General features: G+C 43.1%; 1 protein-coding gene across 1 annotated transcript in view; it reads right to left on the minus strand.

The window, feature by feature from the left end:
- LAMB4 (laminin subunit beta 4) overlaps positions 1 to 17865 on the minus strand; it is a 41297-nt gene extending 23432 nt beyond the window's left edge. The window contains exons 1-15 of the mRNA XM_068400627.1: positions 17832 to 17865; positions 16044 to 16201; positions 12248 to 12383; positions 10757 to 10830; positions 9909 to 10097; positions 9250 to 9313; positions 8489 to 8703; positions 7572 to 7692; positions 6728 to 6916; positions 5463 to 5642; positions 4499 to 4608; positions 3944 to 4023; positions 2761 to 2911; positions 1680 to 1811; positions 745 to 930 (exon numbers count right to left, since the gene is read on the minus strand). Of these exons, the coding sequence (XP_068256728.1) occupies positions 745 to 930; positions 1680 to 1811; positions 2761 to 2911; positions 3944 to 4023; positions 4499 to 4608; positions 5463 to 5642; positions 6728 to 6916; positions 7572 to 7692; positions 8489 to 8703; positions 9250 to 9313; positions 9909 to 10097; positions 10757 to 10830; positions 12248 to 12383; positions 16044 to 16201; positions 17832 to 17865 (2019 nt within the window). The remainder of the gene's footprint in view (positions 1 to 744; positions 931 to 1679; positions 1812 to 2760; positions 2912 to 3943; positions 4024 to 4498; positions 4609 to 5462; positions 5643 to 6727; positions 6917 to 7571; positions 7693 to 8488; positions 8704 to 9249; positions 9314 to 9908; positions 10098 to 10756; positions 10831 to 12247; positions 12384 to 16043; positions 16202 to 17831) is intronic.
- Between the last annotated feature and the right edge of the window lie 1898 nt (positions 17866 to 19763).

A 19763-nucleotide genomic window follows, 5' to 3' on the forward strand; every position in this document is an offset into this window, starting at 1 on the left:
TTTTAAGACACTGGGAGTTTTGTTTGCCTCAGAATGACAGTAAGAGAACAGAATACAATAGACAGAAGGAGGATCTTGAGTGGTGGGATTGTCCCAGGGAGCTGCAAAGCGAACTAGCAAAGTGTATGCAAATACTGGTACTGATAAAACACTTGCCTGTGTTTTTGAAGACATGGGTGTGGACTTGGGTTTAACCAGATTTAGGTTAACAGATTTCCCTAGATGTCTTCATCATGGAGAAATTTTGTCCAGGCAAAAAATAAGATTTTGGCTGTTTTCCTACCATTTTCACACGTCTCAGAGCCCAGCTGGAGCAACTGGGAAGCTGGATGTCTGCAAAAGCCCTGGATAAATATCTACTCAGATCACTCCTGCCTGTGCACATTTTCCTGCCCAGAAAATCCCAGCTAGAAATACAGGATGCCCATCTAAAAGGAGCTGCATTTTGCATGTGTCTGATTTGTGAAAAAAAGTCCAGTCCAAGCAAAGGTACCAAAAGAGGAACTCCAGAAGATGAAATCTTGGCTGATGCTTAGAAAACACTTGTAGTGCTGATTTTTCAGATTTGAGTGGAAAGGGTTAAGGGGATCACTGGAGGGCATGTTACTTGGTTGATAAGGATAAAAAGGCAAAGAAATTTAATTTTAAATATAAAGAGTGGGACAAATTGTTGTATCCTATTATTGACAAAACAGACCCTGCATCTATCACAATATCACAAGACACAAAAGACATCACAAGTACCTCAGGCTCGTAACGAATTGTGATAAAAAAGTCCATAGCAAAGGGAATGTTGTTGATGGCAAATCTCAGCCCAGCTCCTCTGGGAACACGGGCGAAGCCAGGTCCTGTCCATGTGACAGACCGACCGGTGCTGGGCTGCCTGAAAACCACCGCCACAGACGAGTCCTGTCCAAACTGCATCGCACCCTACAAAGACATATTGACATTTTCAACAATACACAGAATCAAAGTACAAAAAAGCAAATTCAGAAAAAAGAAAGGAAATATTTTTTCCATGTTGTTTATTTATTTTGGCCATCAGTCAGCCTCATTTTCTGAACAAGCTCGAGATTGACAATCTAAGAGCTTTCCCAAATGTGGGATGTTTAGGGTCACATAGAAAGAAAAGCTTCCTATAGCTTTGCAATAACAACAACAAGAGGCACTAGAATAATCCATCCATCTCTGTATATTTGGCATCTCCAAGCATTCATATTGCAAACCTTTAACAGATTAAACTTGATTTCATACAAGGCTGAACTTTCCATTTTAAGCTGAATAAATAAATATCAATAGTTACAATGACAAAGCTGATAGCATTTAAATGAAGTAGGTACCATGTTAATGTCTTGGTAAACTTGTTGCAAAATGGAAAATGTTGAAAATGTCTTGCAAGCAAAACAATAATAAAAAAAAATGTTACCTTTCATGGAGGCTCTTCTCTTCTAAACAATTTATAAACACAGCTCTTCTAAACACAGCAGAGCAAACCTGTTCGTGTGAATTATAAAATGTCCGGCCCAACTGCATACCAAAAAAAATGATTTCATTTGTCTCAGGATTATAACATCTAGGACTGTGAACCCCATGTGCTCAGACATTTCCTTGCCCTCTGTTGCAAAGGAAAATTTTAGTATTTGGGGTAATCTTAAGTGACTATTCAAGTACCAATTTACCTGTTCCAGTCCAGATTTTCTTACACTTCGTTTCTTGCTCCTGTTTAACACAATCTTTCCATTTTCAATCGTGAACTCATAGCCTTGCTTCTGGAAGTAGATGTCACACCTTGGAAGAGCGCTTGGTTTAACCTATGAAGTAATGAGAGAGGGGCAGCACTGTCTCAACAATTTTGAAGGGTAGGTAAGCAGCTAATGAAAAACCACATGCTTAAAACAAGCTCTATTCTCTGCCTAGTGAAACTCTAAACTATGGTCCAGCAGCTGCTGGAAACCCTTTTCCCTCACTCCCTTAAAATGAACTTGCACTTCCTCTCATAAGCTATGTCCCAGACATCTGTTTTCCATTTCATTTTTGGACTGTAGGATGATTACTGGTTGTGATTATAGCTAAATATTTGTGGATGTGACCTGCAAATAAACATTTTTTAATTTTATTCCTTTTCTATAGCTTCTGGACAACATATTGGAGAAGAAATGTTAGTAAAAACATAGGCAACGGAAGGGATGCATTCCAGACTTGTACTCTGCATGGGGAACAACTACCCCCATGTTGAGGGGAAAAAAATAAATAAAAATTATTTCTTTTAAAAACATTACAGATGGATGTCAAATTCTTGAGGAAATTGGACTACAATCAGTGCCATTATATATAAGGCAGCAGGAATGAGTCCAGTGGATCAGAGAGGAATTTGATTCTTCCCCTGGGGGAGATTCCCAGAAATATCACAGTCCATGATAGCTGTTGGCAACTCAAACGCTTTCCTCCAATTTAAATAATTAAATTAATTTCTCTAATTCATGCTAGACCAGCCTGCACTTAAGGAGCAGCAAGGACAGCTTTGCAGGTCACACCATGCTGTAGCGACTGTCCCTTGGTAACAGCCACAGTTATGGGATAGTCACGTCCATGAAGAACAAGACTGAACTGAGGACAGTCAAGGGACTCGCTTTGTATCTCCCCGCTGAAGAGCTGCTCCGGCTACTCCCCGAGCAAGGACTCCTCTCCTCAGTCTCTGCTTCTGTGCCGCCACCGCATGGATCCCCTCTTAGTACAACACCTAAAAAGCCAACTACGTACCAAGGGTGCAGAGCCAGAAAGGGGCTCTGCATGCTCAGCTTCATAAATATAATAATCCAGGGGTAAAAAGAAGTAGCCTAGGGCTGGCTCGTTACACTGGCGGCTCACAATGTTGGGAAGACACTTGCACTGACCATCCTTTGGTGAGCACCTAGGGTAAGAGTTGGTAAAGGGAGGACGTCAGAGTGTGGCATGGCTGGGTACTCACAGCACAAGAGCAGCTCAGCTCCACCCTTGTTTCAGCTTTGCTTTGTTTCTTCCATTGTCAGATACCCTCCCCTATTAAACTTCTTCCTACCACCCACCCCTTCTGTTTCCTCCTTCTGATACTGGATTTATTCAATGATACTTTTTCATTGCTTAGGAGGCGTGACATGCTTTGTCTTTCTCCGTCCATTCCATACCTGAAGCACAAATCCTTTTGTTTCCTGAACATCTGTTACTATCTATTCCTGTATCCATTTCTTCTATCTGTTCCTATATCTATTACTATATCTGTCACTGTATCTACCACTATTGTCATCTACCACCCATAATTTTAAAGGCAGTACTTGAGATCAGAAGGACCTTTGATTTGATGTGCTATGGTAATTTTTACATACTTACCCTCTTATTTAACACATCAGATGATTACTAGCTTTGATTTACCTGCTCACAAAGAGCTGGCCTACGGCATTGGACTATGTGCTCCTATGTCTGAAGTCTAACAGCAGTAGTGAAGACCACTGCCTAACAAACTCCTGAAGGAACCCAACTGAAATGAATCTTGCTTCTGAAATTATATATTTTGAATAGGAGCCAGTAAGACAGAAAAAATTAAGATATTTCTAGCTTTTAAAGTAGATGTACAAAGCTAAGTTAAAAATGTAATCTCTAACTTACTTGTAATTTCTATTAATATTAAGGCCTCTAGTTCTCTCAAACCATGCAGTTTATATTTTATATTAAACAGTTCTTGACTCAAGCTGATTCAAAGTTGGCTTCAAAGGAAAAAGGTAAATCCCCTTTAAAATCACAAATAAATCTCCAAGTTCCCAACATGACTTTACACTGTTTGTATGTGATGAAATTACATCTATAGTCTATTATTTTCCCATTTGTACTGAGACTCTGTTAACCTAATTAGAAAGTATAGCCTAAGAGTTTATAAAACCAAGAAAAAACTTGAAGAACATTGACTTACAGGTTATTCTGGGATCCACCAATGTCACAATCACATGAAGAACAGCCATACAAGCTGTTTCCAAGGCCCCAGTATCCTATCTGAGATAAAAAGAAAGTGAAAGATTTTTTACGGCAAATATTTAAGTATATAAAGCACAACAGAAATTATACCCCTGGATGAACAATGCTCTGGAGCACTCCTGGGGCTGCCTGCCTGTGCTTGGCCATGTGAAATTGCTTCTCTTACCAGATTGCATGGGTGCTCAGCCACTGCAAGAGTAGCCAGATATCTAGCCATTTGTGCAAGCAAGTTGCTCTGGAAATAGCAAAGATGGTCTGAGAACATGATTCTGCATTTCCTTTCTTTCCTGTGAGTGCTCCTCCTAGTGCAATTTATGTTTGCAAATAGTAAAAAAAGAAACAGATGTGTCAATGCAAAATGGGAGCATACAGCTGTGAAATTATTTTGAACTTTGACTAATTGTTTACTTTTCTGGCATTGAAAAGGCAGGAGATGGGAGAGGGGACTTCTACAACCACATGCAGAAGTAATGACAAAAACTGAGTTACGTACGAGGCATTTTTCACAGCGTCGCCCCGTGACGAACCGCTGGCAGAGGCACTCTCCTGTGGCAGGATCACAGATGGAGAAAGGCAAAGTGCCGGCGGGATCACAGTTGCAGGCTGCAGGGAGAGGAACGCATGGTTACCTCTGCGGGCCGCAGTGACGGCAGCAGGACTGCCGCTTGCTTAGATGTGGCCTCAGCCTGACAGGCAGTCTCTGTCCTCCAGACAGATGCTCTGCAGATGGACATGCCCTGGCACCCTGCAGCCCTTGGACTGCCCACGCGGAGTGGGCTGTTTCCCCAGTGGGAACCCTCTCCGGAGGGAGCAGGGGCAATGGCAGAAGTCCGGCGCGGTGGTTTGCAGTGTGCTATGTGCTGATCTGCACCGCACAGTCTTTGCATGTTGCTGAGTACCATGTGGTGGGCATAACGTGTTCACAAACCCACAGTGTGCCTGGGTAGGGGTGGGATGTGTTTTTCTGTGAGCCTTGCTTGGGGGAACAGCTGGCTGGAAGGTGTCACAGCAAGGCAGCAGCTCCTGCCATCTCAACGTTGCACTGTGCAGTGCAGAGTCCCAGTGTCCTAACAGCGATTCCTGGGATCCCCTCTGTGGCTCTTCATTCACCCTTGTGCTGATTTTGACTCTAAAATTATTTTCACATGTTTTAAACTCCCTTTTCAATTAAATTGCATATTTAACAATGCTTCTATTAACAACAGCCTGATCCACCCGGATGCGACCCTGTGCAACATGCTCTAGGTGAACCTGCTTTAGCAGGGGGTTGGACTAGATGATCTCCAGAGGTCCCTTCCAACCCTTAACCATTCTGTGATTCTGTGATTCTGTGATTCTGTGCATTAGTGTGTGCATCTGCGCATTAGTGTGTGCATCTGTGCATTCAACTACCTCCATCTCTTAAACGTGCTTTGGAAAGAAGAACGAAAGAAGAACAAAAGAGGTGGTTTACATACGCTGGCAGCCCAGAGGGTCACTGCCGCTCAGCCCATAGTAGTTTGCCTTGCACTTGTCACAGCGGACACCCTCCACGTTCTCCTTGCAAGGGCACCGGCCTGCGACCGTTCCCAGAGCAGGATCTGTGCGGCTCTCGCATGCGCCGTTGTGCAACGTACCTTCTGGGTCACAGTTGCAGGCTACAGGCATGGTCAAGGAGACGTATAAAAGAAGTGCATTTAGATATAAGAAAGAAAACACAATTACAGAGCTGCAAGTAGGCAAAAATTCAGGATTCTTTTAAAGATTAAAGACGTCAATCCATGCTCACTGTGTTGGATGCTTTACAGTTAATGCACAGCCACTGTTAAGAAATATTATGAGAGTGTTTCCAAGATCTACTCTTCTCTGAGGAGAGTTACAGTCTTCACTTTAGTAGAAATATACCCTTTGCTTTGGGTAGAAATAGGTGTTACTCATCCACTCTGTATTGTCTCCAGAGTACCTGGGGAAGGGAGGGCCCTATAACTGTAAAGCACAACTTTTGGGGATGCTCTCATGAAAGCAGTAGGGTGCAGAGGGGTACCAAGTGTGAGCCACCTTCCCAGAGATGGTCTGAGTTGACCATAGCTGAATTATTTCCTGGAAGCAATGGATTCAGCAGGGGACACTGCCTTCATGATGCATCCCATTTTTTCCTAAGGCACTACCCATTTCTCACAGCAGAGCTAACATCTACCACATCACTTCCCTGGGTAATCTCCCCTTGGCTCCTTAAGGACTTGTCATGCCAACCAATTACTACAATTAAATTATACTCAGAGCATTTTTCTCATCCTATGGTAACACTGAATTTATCTCTTCTTTCAGAAGAAGGGCTTTCATTCCTGAAAGCTTATTTTTCTTATATATGGCAGGTATCTAGCAAAAGTTATTGCTCCTCCCATCACTTTGCACCTCTCCTGTAATCCATGACTATCACAGAAGCAACAGCACTATTACTATTCATATTTAAATTGATGTTGTTCAAGAAAGATGATAGCGTGGCTGGATTTCAAAGCTCAGTTTAGCAATGAGTTGGAATATGCAGCCTTATTCACAATGCTGGTTCAAGGATGTTGTCATGCAGCTACTTTATAAGGTAGTTTGGATGTTAAAGGTTTGGTAACGTTTTCACAACCCTATGAACATTTAAGCACGGGGATGCCATAGGGCTCAGAGGAAAGAGAACCAGAACCACCCCGTTTTGAGTTGTTCTTACAGAAGCTAAAGAAGCAAAGCTTACGGAGGCATGTGTGAGGGTCCGAGATGACTTTGAGTGGATCTCGGTAAAAGAAACGTTTACACTGGTCACAGTGTTGCCCCGTGGTGTTGTCCTGACAGTCCTCACAAACACCACCGCTGACCCCACCACTGGCCTGGTACACGGCCATGTCAAAGTGGCATCTGCCAGAGTGGCCGTTGCAGTTACACCCTGAAAACAAAACAAACAGTGGGATATTTCACTCCACGATTCCTATTATTGTGGTCTTGCCACCATTGCTGTCTACCGTTAACATGGGGTTACTTGTTACTCATATGATTTCAGAGCCCCAGCAAGATTGTAGCTTCCCAGGCCTTGTACTCTACAGCTGGGGGGAAACACTGGAGACTTAACGACAGAACTGAGCCCTTCACTTGGAAAAGTACCCTTGCAGGTGAGTGTGCCTGATACACAGTGGGGAACACTGCTCCACTGAAGAAAGATCTAGTTGAATATTGGTTACAGATCATAATATATTATTCTTGTATATCCTACATTACTCATTATTGTGGAAATAAATAATTTAGCCTTGTCTAAATTCTTCTTTCATTCACAAGACCCTATGCAAACCAATGAATGATCTTTTTTGCATTAGTGCTTTTTCCTCTCTTTATTGTTTTTTTCTCTTTATGAAAAATAAGAACATGAAACCACTCTCCTTGTAGGGCAAAACAGCGCTGATGGATACAGGAATCCATCTATTTTTCAAATGAGGCATGGAAAAGTCTCCCTCCCAGAAACCTGGCCATCCTATTATATATTGAACTGGGATTGTGCCACACCCACTCCCCAGCTATTGAAAAGGAAAATAATATGTTTGAGTTACGTTTGCAAGTGTTATCTTGTGCCCCTTCAGCTGGCCTCCAGGGAGCATCATTGTAGAAATCTTTACATCTTTCACAGGACAAACCTTCCGTGTTATGGTGGCAGACACACCTCCCGTGGACCTGCAACATGGTGAGAACAGAGAGGAGGTGAGGTGACAGGAGAGGAGAGATCTGCTTGAGGTATGCCAGCAAGATCAGGAAAATTCAAAGCTCTTTGGCTCCCTCAGCTGACATAATTCTCAGTTATTTGAGTAAAAGCTCTGGAGAATACCAGCAAACTTTAACCAAATAGTTTTAAAGCCACTGAGCAACATTTAGAAAAAAAATACTTCTAGAGATATCAAAGGAGACGTCAACTTTTAAAATTCTATGTCTCTCTCCCTACATGTCTCTATATTGAGACACATATTTTCCAGGAGAAAAAAACCTCTTGTTCCCAGAAGGAAAGAATACACAATCATGTTCCTGGATTTTTTATTAATCCATTTTTCATGGGTTAGCTTTGCATTATCAGCTATTCTTTGTGCCAATGCCTCCTCTCCTGCCGCAGAGCCCCTGCACCCAGGTGGAGTGTGGAATGCACCCAACGAGTGGTCATTCAGGTGTGCACACACCACAGGCTACTTACTGCATTACATTTGCACCATTACAGCTCTGGTATTTTGCTGCGATTTTCAACATGTCTTGTTCCAGTTGCTTTTGAAACACCATACTAGCGCCAACAAAGAGACAGCTTCTGAGCAATTCAGCCCAGGGTTTTAAAGGAAGAAGCTGTACTGAAACATTTTACAACTTGGAGTTGCAAATGGTCAATCCAGTGGTCATCACAGAACTTCCTTCCTCTCCCTCCACCTCTTCCTTCCCCTAAAATACCAGGTAGGAACTGCTCTTGTTGGAGGCAGCATTAATGACGCACCATCCCAGACTGATGGAAAACATCTCCCCGCAGATTCTGCACAGGATAACACTGGCTGGCATGGCCATTGCAAAAGCACCTGCCCCGCACAACCATCTCATAGACAGCGTAGTAGTACTTCTCGAGGGGATCACTGTGCCGTCTTCCAAGCAGAGCATCCCCAAGGGTGTGGAGCTTAGTAAAATTGATCCTTAGGTTTGTCAACGTAATGAGCTCTGGAAGGAAAGAAGAGAAATCAAGAGACCAATTTCACTCAAAGAGGAACAGTATGAAATCTTCAGCGTGGATCAGTCATCTAAGAATTCCCCCATACCGAAGAAATACTGAAAATGATCTGATATTGGCCGAGACCAGTAACCCATATAGTGCCAGGGCATGGACGCACTCCTGACACACAGCTGCGTAAGTGTTAGCACCCTCCTTGGTATGGCTCTGGCTAGGGCCAACCAGTCAATGTCTTCGTGTGTTCATGTACATGTCTGGAACTGCTCCCCAAAGGCAGTGTGGATTGGGCCACCTGATCCCAGAGGGAGAGAGAGTTCATCTGCATGCATGAGCTCTTCAGAGCTGTGCCGTTTGCCCTCAGGGCTAGAGAACAACATTGGCTCATTTTATTTATTAACACAGATGTCTCCCTACAATCTTTTGGTACCTAAGTTTCAATATCATTGTCTTACTCCAGCTGAGCTTTTCACCCTTTCAGTGTACAAAACAAGCAACACCAGCAAAGTACCTCTGGAGAAAACCTGTACTGTCCATACCTCGGATATATGGCACATACGGATTTTCTATTTCAAAGCTGGGATCCAAAGCTTTTAAAACAACCTGCAAAACAAATTAATACAGCTCTATAGATCACTGAAGCTATTCTTTTTGGATATTAAGTCTGTTACCTGAGACCCATTAGTTACTAATGCCACTTTACTGATCCCATAAAAGAAAACCCACAAGGCTGTGGCCCTGATTGAGCAAGTGCTCTCACCCTTTCAACCTGCTCTTGGCTGAGCGAGGCAAAAAGACATTTTGGTGGATTTATGTGTCAGGAAGAAGGAAAAGTAGTGCCGTAGAGTGATGGAGAGATGGGACCAGCACCTAGCAAAGGGATCAAAGGACAGGCTCCTGCCTTTAGTGGTAGAGGCTGATGGAGAGTCAAGATTTCTTCTGAGGGGGACTTCCGTATGAGTTTGGAAAGCAGGAAGGAGCAGTAGAAGGTTTTGTACAAGTTGTTTTATGAGCTCATTTGGATGTGAAACTGAGGGTAAAGTGCGGTGTTTGTCTTTCCTTCTTACTTCAGTAAGGTTAATAGCACTTCATGTCTCAGAATCTGGATAAGTGGATCTGATGGTTACTGACAAGAGACCCTTAGCTCCAGAAAAGTAGCCACACATGAACTCATACAAACACAGACACTTGGCAATACCTCGCCTTCAGTGGAGGGCTCGATGTCTGAATATCTTGAATCACAAATGACGTCTCCCACTCTTTTTGCTGGACCAGAAGAGATGTTGGGAAAAGAAGCTGCACAGTCCTGTGCAAAATATCTCAATGCTTTCCAGGTCTGACCAAAGTCAGTGGAGCGCTCAACCAGCATTGCTGCAGGCCGAAATGTCTGCAAGAAATATTATTTCAAGAATTCCTTAACCAGGTGTTGATAAGACATCTCAGGGGTTGTTCTATTGACATTTCTGTTTGGGGGATGCCAACAGCTGCCAGCTAAAATTCTGTGTTTGGGAGCTTGCAGGCTCCCTACAGGGCTACTGTGCTGGTTACACGATTCTCTGAAAGAGACGGATTGCTCATCTGAACCCTCTCAGCAAAAGGGAAGGGCAACCTTCCACATAGATATAAGATTATTTTCTAAGTAAGGAGGTTTACCATAACAATGTAGGAATTTTGTAGAAAAAATTTGTAGCCATCTGGATCATAATGGATACGCGTGAGAAGACTGAACTCAACTTGAAAGAGCAACCTCAGTTCAGAAATGTCCTAAATTTTGAGGGCTTAATTTTGCAATTTATTTTTTTTCAGCTTTAATTCTCAGATTTATAGAAAACAGGACCAGAAGGCACATGAATAGGAAGCTATTCAGTCTATCCTCCTCCCCTAAGGCAGGATCAGCTATAACTTAACCATACTTGACAGGTGTTTATCTAACCTGTTCTTGCAAACCTCTAAAGATGGAGCTTTCACTGTCTCTCTAAGCAATTTATTCCTGTGGTTAAGTAATTAGTGTATAACATTACATAAAAGCTCTGGTAAAAGATGTACCTTGAAAGTCAGGATAAGATGGCTGAACTGGAATAAAGTTTCTAGGTCCAATCTAATGCTGACATGGTCAATGCCTGGAAAGAGAATGAAAACGAAGTGAAGAGCACAATGCGCACATTGGAGGGGTTGCTGAGACAACTTTCCTGTGGGTAATTTAAAGATGGCTTTTCCAGCACGGCAGTTACGTTCTTTAAGGCATCCCCTGTGCACAAACCCGGCGTGTAGCTGGATCCTTCTCTCGGGAGCAATGTGATGCGTGGCCTTTCCAGCACTGACACCGGCAATGCCACATGTCACTGAGACTGCAGATGGTTAAAGACCATTCAGACTGTAAGTGATGGTGATGGTAAGGTTCTGGGTTTACATCTTACTGTATCCAGAAAGATTTTTTTAAAATCCATCCAAATAATTTGCTTATTTCTAAGAGAAAAATGAAACCAAATAAAAATATGGGGTTTTCTTAATGATAAACAGATCTGTTAAACCCTTCTATACTGCCAGACCTGAAATTTGTCATAAGCAGAGCTATTGCACCAGGCATCTTCCAAAATTGCAACAAGTATGGAAAAAAACCCCACAATTCATACATTCTCTGTAGAGAGTTGCAGGAGCTCAGCTGATATCCCCATTTTTTACATGTCCATGCAGCATCCCAGGGCTCCTGCTGACCAGGCTGTACATGAGACCTCATCTCAGAAGAAAGATGGTGAGAGCAAGAAAAGATCCTCTCACAGCTGGCCCACAGCTTTATTGACATTGATGTCCAAAACTGCTGACAGTTCCTTGCTAAACTCCATGAAAAAACAAAGCTTATTAATTTTAGCTGGATACCCAAAATAGGGGGAACATATTATCTTTATTTTTCTATGCCTTAATTTCCAACCAGTCAAATATTTTTTCAATATTTACTATATGTCAAATAAAGTAGAGTAGATGCTATTCCTCCTATCATGCCTTTACAGAAAAGCTGTAAGGATATGTAAATTGGTATCAGTGAAGGAGTACTACAGAGAAGCTTGCGACAAAATTAACCTGTGGCAATAAGGGTGTTGATAGCCAGGCTTCATTTAATAATTTCCTAAAGAATTTGTGCTTTACACTGCAAGTACTATTTTTTTTAAAATGGATATTTGTATTTTATACACTCTGTCATTACACATCTGTAGGCAAATGTACCTGTTGCCACAAATCACATTTCCCTGAAAAGCAGCACTCTGTGAAAAATACATGGCCACCGTGTATAACAGCACTGTCGTGGGTCCTCTGGCCAGCTCTTGGAGATACTGAGCTTAAAATTTGGCTGTAGAAAAAGAGAATTTCTGAAATCCTATATTGTCACACACAAATAGGTTTAAATCACTCAATATTACTCAATCAAAGAATGGATGCAGTTTTGTCCCATCTCTTCATGAAGGCAACATGATGAATCCCAATTACATAGATAAATCTCACAGTAATATTTTGCACTAATATTTTCTCAAAGAAACTTACCATTTTCTGACTGCCACCACTTTTTTTTCCTATGAGGCTCAAAAGTTGTGATAACATTTTCAACCATGTGACTATTGTGCTGCGTATAGGGATTATACGGGTATCTGGAATCACAGAGAAAGCACTTTTGTTCAGCCTAGAAAACAAAACGAGCAGGATGAAAGATGAATTCAGTCTCTTCTTGAAAGATCCAGTGGATGTACATGTTTTTATGCCATTGCAAGATTGGAGCCTGTCATGTTGCTTTGGGTGCCCGTGCTTTTAACCACTCAGGCTTTCATATATAAGCCCAAGAAAATCATCATATGCACAAACCATGCACATAGTAAATGTTGGCCTCAGTTTGCCCCAGGTACTCTATAAACGATACACTTTTTCAGTTGTGGAAAAGGGATCTCAGGAAGACCAAAGAAATAAGTTTGTCAGGGTGTTGATTCTGGGTTTAGCTGCCAGAGGGTTTGTTTTGCAAGAGTTTCTCAGGAGAAAATTTTATTTTTTAAAAGCTGAGCTTTTATTCATGTCTCATAAAGGCTGTAGAAACTTTCAGCCAGAGCAAGGAGGCAGAGGGGACACAAGGGGGGACTGAATCTTTCAAGATCTGAAGAAGCCTTGAAGAGGAACATTCACTAAATAATTTATACGTTTTTTTTTCCTCTCTCTGTTGTACATTTTCTAGCAGCTTGGAGACCGAGCCAGGAGCAGCAGACAGGTGCTGTTGTACAAATGGAAGGCAAGGCTGGATCCAGGTACAATGTAAGTAGGTGGTCTGGGCGGACACCACCACCCTGACCACTGCCAGTGCCTTTTGTAGGCATAGGGAAACTGGAAAAGTTTAAAAACGATGCAAAGGAGGAAAATCAGGACAGCAATAGGATGAACAGCTCTTGTTTGAAAATGCAACAAGCAGAGGACGAAGCTAAGATCTCAGTGCTGAATGAGAGGCTTCTGTCTGCAAAAGGGCTTTAAAAGCGAGGGCAAGGAGCTCCCATTTAAGGTGATAAGAGGGGGATTGAGTGGGAGCCATAAGAAGAGGCAACAAGGTTAACCTGCTGGGCTGGGGGACGACCCATGATGAGCTGTGCGGACAAGCCCAAGCAGCACGCGATGGCAGCCGGCAGGGCTGTGGGGAAATGTACGGCAGTGGCTGCGCTGGGGATGCCCAGCATGGGCAGGGGCGGCTGCGCTATGCAGATGGACTGTACGAGACTTGGGCAGAGCCTGAGTGTGAGGACTCAGGGACCAGCCAAAGCAGAAGGTGATGCCCAAGCTGTGTGCCTGGCTGGCAGGGATGCTGGCAGGGAGAAGGGGAGACAGCACAGCACCACAGAGGGAGCTGAAGGAGGAGGCACAGACTCGGTGCCCTTGTCTGGGAGGCTGGCAGGGATGCTGCCGAAAACAAAAAGTGGAAGTCAGTGGCAGGAGCTGGGCTGGAAATGACCCAGAAGGGGACGGGTGGAGAGGCACCCTTCCCAGCATGCTCAGGATATATGGAGGAGCATTAGGAATGGTTTGGACATTTTTGTATTATGAAATCACCTTGGAATTATACAAATTTAAATAAACGAAGAGATACAGGTTTGCAGGTATGGTATAATTCATGTGTTTTAAACATTACGATAAATATATATTATATTCAGTCATTCTATACCACACTTGACAAATGTACAAATGTACAAGTTAGAAGATGAAACAGAAATACGGAAAATACTCTGTCATCTCATTTCACAAAGCTCTGGTAAGGACAGCTCAGGTTATCAAAGCATTTGGCAGGACTGTGCACACCCACTCTCTGGTTTATGTAGACACATACAATATGACACTCAGTCAACATACGTTTAAGGTTGCTCCATAAAAATCTTTTTGCGCCCCAAAGGACAAGCACGTGCATGTTTACGTAAGGCAAGTCTGGCAGATCCCATTTGCCTCTGAAGTGTGCGGCTTTATACTCTCCTCCATACTAAGACCTCTTTCTTTTCCTTTCAAAACGTGTAATTAGTAAATCCAATCATAGGGCTAAAAACCACTTAACCTACATTTAGAAATAATAAGACACATTAAAGACTGAAAATGATTCGCAGTGCTTCTTTTCAAACACAAAGCAGTTGAACTCTATTTTTTTTTCAATCTGAATTTTCAATAAGACATCCCAACTGAGTCCTGGCTCTTGGCAACTTGCCACGTTGACTAACACAAACTTTCACAAGTAAGGTTTGCTCTCATCGTGATGCCTGACACAGGTCATCAGGAGGGGAACCGAGGGAAGAAGCACTTGGCTTTGCAAGATGCAAAGCTCCCTGGCCTGCCTCCAGCAAAGCATTCAAGAATGTGCTGGTGAGAGAGAGGATCGAGTTGAGTGGGACTCTCTGATATACCTTAGGTGATACACATATTTAAGGGGAGCTGGTACAGCAGATCATATTGCCAGAGCATAAGCCTTTCTCTCTCAAGCTCTGCACAGCAGCAGAATTTGTAGCTCTCATCCTCTTCAGGAGACAGTCACCAGGGGTCAAGATACATTGAAGCATCATTAAATCACACGGATTATTGCAGAACAGCTGTTCCTTTTCATGAGTCTGTATTTACATACTTCAAAGGATAAGTACAGGCAAGTGGAAGTATTGATTTTTTATTGCTCTTTGATCTCCTCTTAAAAAGAGAAAAAAAAGGGTAGTCATGCAGCTAAGGGCCAGAAAGACGATGTCTCTCAGATGGCTCTTTGTGCCTGTCTACCAAACAGTGCCAAGACTCAGAGCACAGCAATGAGTTAGTGCCCAGGATCCACTTGTTCAAACAACATGGGGAAAACCAGAAAAGGGTGAAGAGCAGCTCACAGGCTCTTTTGGAAGAGGAAAAAGGTATTTACATTTTGCAGAAAATCACAGTTGCAATGGGTAACTTGGAGCAGTGCTTGGTGCCATCTCAGTATGGCAGAGCCTTGCACTGTAAATGTGTCACAGTGTTTTGCCAGGTCATAAACTGTAATTATTTTCAATTGCTTATAAATTAAGCAGTGTTTTATTAACTTCCTCTTCAGCCTAAGCTGGTATTTAGTGAAAATATTTCTATTTGTGACAATTTATTAGCTAAGTCGGGCCAATTCCTCCAGGACACATAACAGGGGAATTCTCATTTCTGCATGGTGTGTCTCCTGCACACCCACTGGTCCCCCGTGGCCTTCGTTGCTGCAGCCAGAGAATGAGAGGGATCCCTCTGATTGCCCCTGTTTCAGATCTGCCCACCCACACAGCCAAAGACTGGACTATACCATTAGGTTTTCCCTCTGCTGGAGATGGCTTTCTGCTTTCGTCAGTGTTGGTCCTACTTTGGATCAAAAGACATGAGAGGACATGGTGTGAATCTCTTAGCAGGCTGCCTGTGGTCTCAACACTGTATGGGACATGTCCTCCAGCAAAGGCCTACAGCGTGCAGGACAGCACTCATCCTGCTAAGCACTCATGCACACCTAAACTGTGGTCTTCACCTCTGAAGCATGAGTGAGAAAAGGACACACAGAACAAAGCTCCTTCAGAAATCCCTGTGCTCATTTGCATCTCATGAATGTTTCTCCTGCTTGAGAAGCTATACATCACTGTGGAAGCTGTTTGCTGCCAAACCCTCCATATGTGCTGCAATAAGCAGTGTGACATAAGCCTGGTGGAAGGCTTATGTCACACTGTCTGATGATTATTCAGACAACTCCAACAGAAACTTCCTAGTCTGGGCAATTTCCTTTTACAGATGAGAATATTATTAGTAAGCAGAGTTCCGTTTATTAAAAGAGAAAGAGCAAACCAACCTCTAGGTAGCCTACAATGCAGTACTTCTGAGGGCCGTTCATTCCACAGGTTGACGACGCCATTAACTGCTTGCTGCGACCCAGGAGGAGGTCCCCAACAGCTGGGTGGCAAGACCCAGCATCACACTCATCCTGTGCATACTGGAGTCTTATCAGCACTGAGCACAAAAGAAGATCAAAGAGAGATTAAATTGTTTTGTATACGCAGCAGTATTCTCCAGAGAAAATCAGTTACATCCCGCCATCAGCAGAAAACCAAATTATCCTTTGCCTGTACTGCTTTTGTCCGTAATAACACTGTTTGGTAGAATCTTGAAGAGCTTTGGTAATGAACACACCTGCTGCAAAAACATTATAAAAAATATAGCTAGCATATTGCAAATCTATGCTAGAACTTAAATTCTCAGCACATTATTGTGCCGTAAACATGCTAGTCTTCTATGAGCAGTAATTTATTATGCTTCCTACCCTGGCATACCCATAGCCAGCACTCCTGCAGCAGAATCACATTTCAATTGACTCTGTGAGCAGAGCCAGATTTGGATTAATTCTGCTGATTTCTGCTGATTTCCAAGTGATAATGATGGAATTGAGAACAGGATTGATGTCAGGGGCCACTCAGTTTTCTGATGATTTGCAATGAACCTCCTGGTCCAGTCCCAGAACCCTCTGTTCAGACCCCATGGAATGATCATTAATAATTAAACAGAATAATTCTGACTTCTCTAAATTATTGCAGGATCTTTTGGTTTATTTTTCCTGAAACAACTTTAAATATTTTCCCCATTATGTTAAGACTTCCCTTACAGGGCTTGTCCTTTTAAACAAGTTCTGTCCTGAAACCCTGAACAGGAATGGGTACCTTGAAGGCTTTATCTGCTCAGCTTTACTTGGCTCAACTTGTTATAAAAAGTGCAGTTAGAAAAAATACAATCAATACATGAAGATCCCACAGAACACTAGAAACAGTAATGCAATTACAGCAGTAAATATACAGTATTTTATTGCGGCGGGCGGCAAGGAAGGCACAGACTCTGAGATCGAGGATGCAAGGGCCTGAAGCCGAAAGGCCTAAGGCTTTTTATTGTTATGCTACTACCCTATTTAACTGCTACAATGCAGGAGCCAGACTAGGCAGTTCAAGATAACATCAACATTCACACGCTAAACACTCATCACCCATCCTGGGAAGAGCCCACAGTGTCCTGGGCTCAAAACATCAACAATCATTCCTGTTTTCAGCTCTGTGTTCAGAACTGACCTTCAACACATGTTTACTTGTTACATGCCTCAAAGAGCCCTGTGAACTGGTCTCGGCTCCTTTATCTCAGAAGCAAGCAAAAACTATTCTCAGTGCAGTGTTCCCAAGCAAATCTTATGCTCCCCAAGTAAAGCACAGCTCTTTGCAGGCTGAGGGTCTTCCACATTTTATAGCCAGATCTCAGTCTATGTCTCAGGCTATACTTCAGATGATGAGTGACGCCTGACTCTTTAGGTATAAAGCAATGCATAAGTTTGGTTAGCCTGTTTTTTTTTATTTATGCAGATCCATGCTCATTAGTCATTAGCAGATATTGATTGCCCCTTTCAGGACCTGATTCAGACTCAATTACAACTTGTATCTTTTCTTGGTACTTAAAGGTTTCATATCACCTATAGCTCCTAGGCAGGAGAGTGGGTCTTAACAGCGTAATTAAAAGAAGCACTCTAACAAAATATTGGAGACATATGTAAATCACATGATAGTATTTCAAAATTGGCCTGAATAACTGTAACATCTGTACTTACTGAGGTGTAACAGGATAGCCAGCCCCAGCCTCATGCCTCCCCGTGAAGCTCAAACTGCTGCCGCTGCAAGAGAAGAACTGGTGGGTCACCCAGTGCTCTGCCTCACCAAGGCACCCCTTGAGCATCGGCTTACCCAGACCTAGCCTTTAGTAAAGTGACAGAGCCATAATAAAAATATAAAGGTTAAAAAGAAACCCTGGCTTTGAATTTCTTCTAGCAAAAATTTCTCCTGAAAATTTTCAGCACTGAAATCAGGATGAAAGCAGAGGGACACCTCACAAGTGCTTTCAGAGAAGACGATAAAAACACATTCACACTTAGTTTAAAGTAAAAACCAAATGCTATCAGGAAAACTATTGTAGTATTTGAATATAAGCTATTTAATCCTAACAAAATTCAGCAGGGCTGTTTGCAGAGATCTAACTCCTTCTCTGGAGGTTCATGTTTCTTGCATTGACTTAAAACAAAGACCGAGGTCCTAATGAAGATGCCACCGAGAAATGCCTGAAGTCAGGTGCTATGAATTTTGGCAGAGACAAGATTATAACCACATCTTTTAAGTGTGGTGAGGAAAAACAGGTAATGCCAGTATCAACACAAAAGACTCATATGGGCGAACCTCAGCGTGAACCCAAGGGAGGTTCATTGTGGCATTTACTTCACACCCTTCCTCTTCCTACCCACCTGGAGGAAAATAAGATTTGCCAACACAAAGCCTCTATTGGAAAAACAGAAGGCAGCCATGGGTATAAAAGACAACCCAGCATCCTGCCACCAACTAGAGTTCCCAAACTGCAGCCTGCCCCTGCCTTTGTGCCTTCCACCTCTTTCTCCATCTGTAGGCACCAGTGGGGCCAGCGCACCCTGATGCAGCTCCAGCTGCTGGGGCATCCCCACCTGAGCGTGCCCAAAGTGCTGCTTCCTGGCTGTGTTCTTTTTCCTCAGCTTCATACAGCCGTAGCTGTGCTGAATGAACTGCGATGAAATAACCCCCCCAGAGCAGGGTGAACAAAGCAAAGGCATTCAAAGTATTTCAGATGACACAGGCTCCACGTAGGCTTGGTTCACATGGCTCTATACAGCACATGACACCACAGCCATACCTACATGGCTATTTCAGCAACCACAGGTCGGGAAAGCTATCAAGGGCCACCAGCATGACCACAGAGAGCCTGGCATGTGATGGTGAGACAATGCTGGCAAGCATCTGCGCAGCTGCGTGTGGCTCCCCGGCTACAGAGAGAGCTGGCGGCAGAGCCGGTGTTCGAGGCAAAACCAAGCAGACATTTTCCTGCCAAGCTGGACTTTAAATTTTATACTCTGTCAGAATAATGGATAGACTCAGAGATGACTTAAGCTGCAACCACTTTGACAGCACTGTAGTGGAATATAGGTACCCATGGTAAGAGTAATCTTGGTAGGTACATGTCCCAGTCCCTACCCTGTCTAACACCGTGACATTCAATACCAATGATACTCTTTAAACATGACACCCTTTAACAGAGAAACAAGGACCGGCAAAACCCCAACACACTTTAGTTCCATGCTTGGCAAGAAAATTAAATACTGAAGAGTTCTTACCTGAGTTTCAGACAGCCAAGTGTTTCAGCTGGAAACGAGCACGACCGACTGAGGGAAGCAAGCAAAGGCGTACTTGTGCACTTCAGCTGGAGAAGACAGCACATCCCCCGAGGCACCAAGGTGTAGGTGAGAATGAGACTCAGCCTGCAACCTGCCAAAGGCTTGATTTGTGAACTCTTTCTGTCGGGGCTTCTGGCATTAGCAAATATGTGCAGTGAAAGAAAATTGTGACAGGTTAAGTTCACAGCAGAAGTTCATGCAACTGAAAAGAGAAGGCTGGGATTCTTAAAGGGCTGGCAAACAACTCTTTAATTGTTGTTTAATTAAAAAGCTGTTCAGTTGGTCCGGTTT

Source organism: Nyctibius grandis, chromosome 5, assembly GCF_013368605.1.
Source record: "Nyctibius grandis isolate bNycGra1 chromosome 5, bNycGra1.pri, whole genome shotgun sequence".
Lineage (NCBI taxonomy): Eukaryota > Metazoa > Chordata > Aves > Nyctibiiformes > Nyctibiidae > Nyctibius > Nyctibius grandis.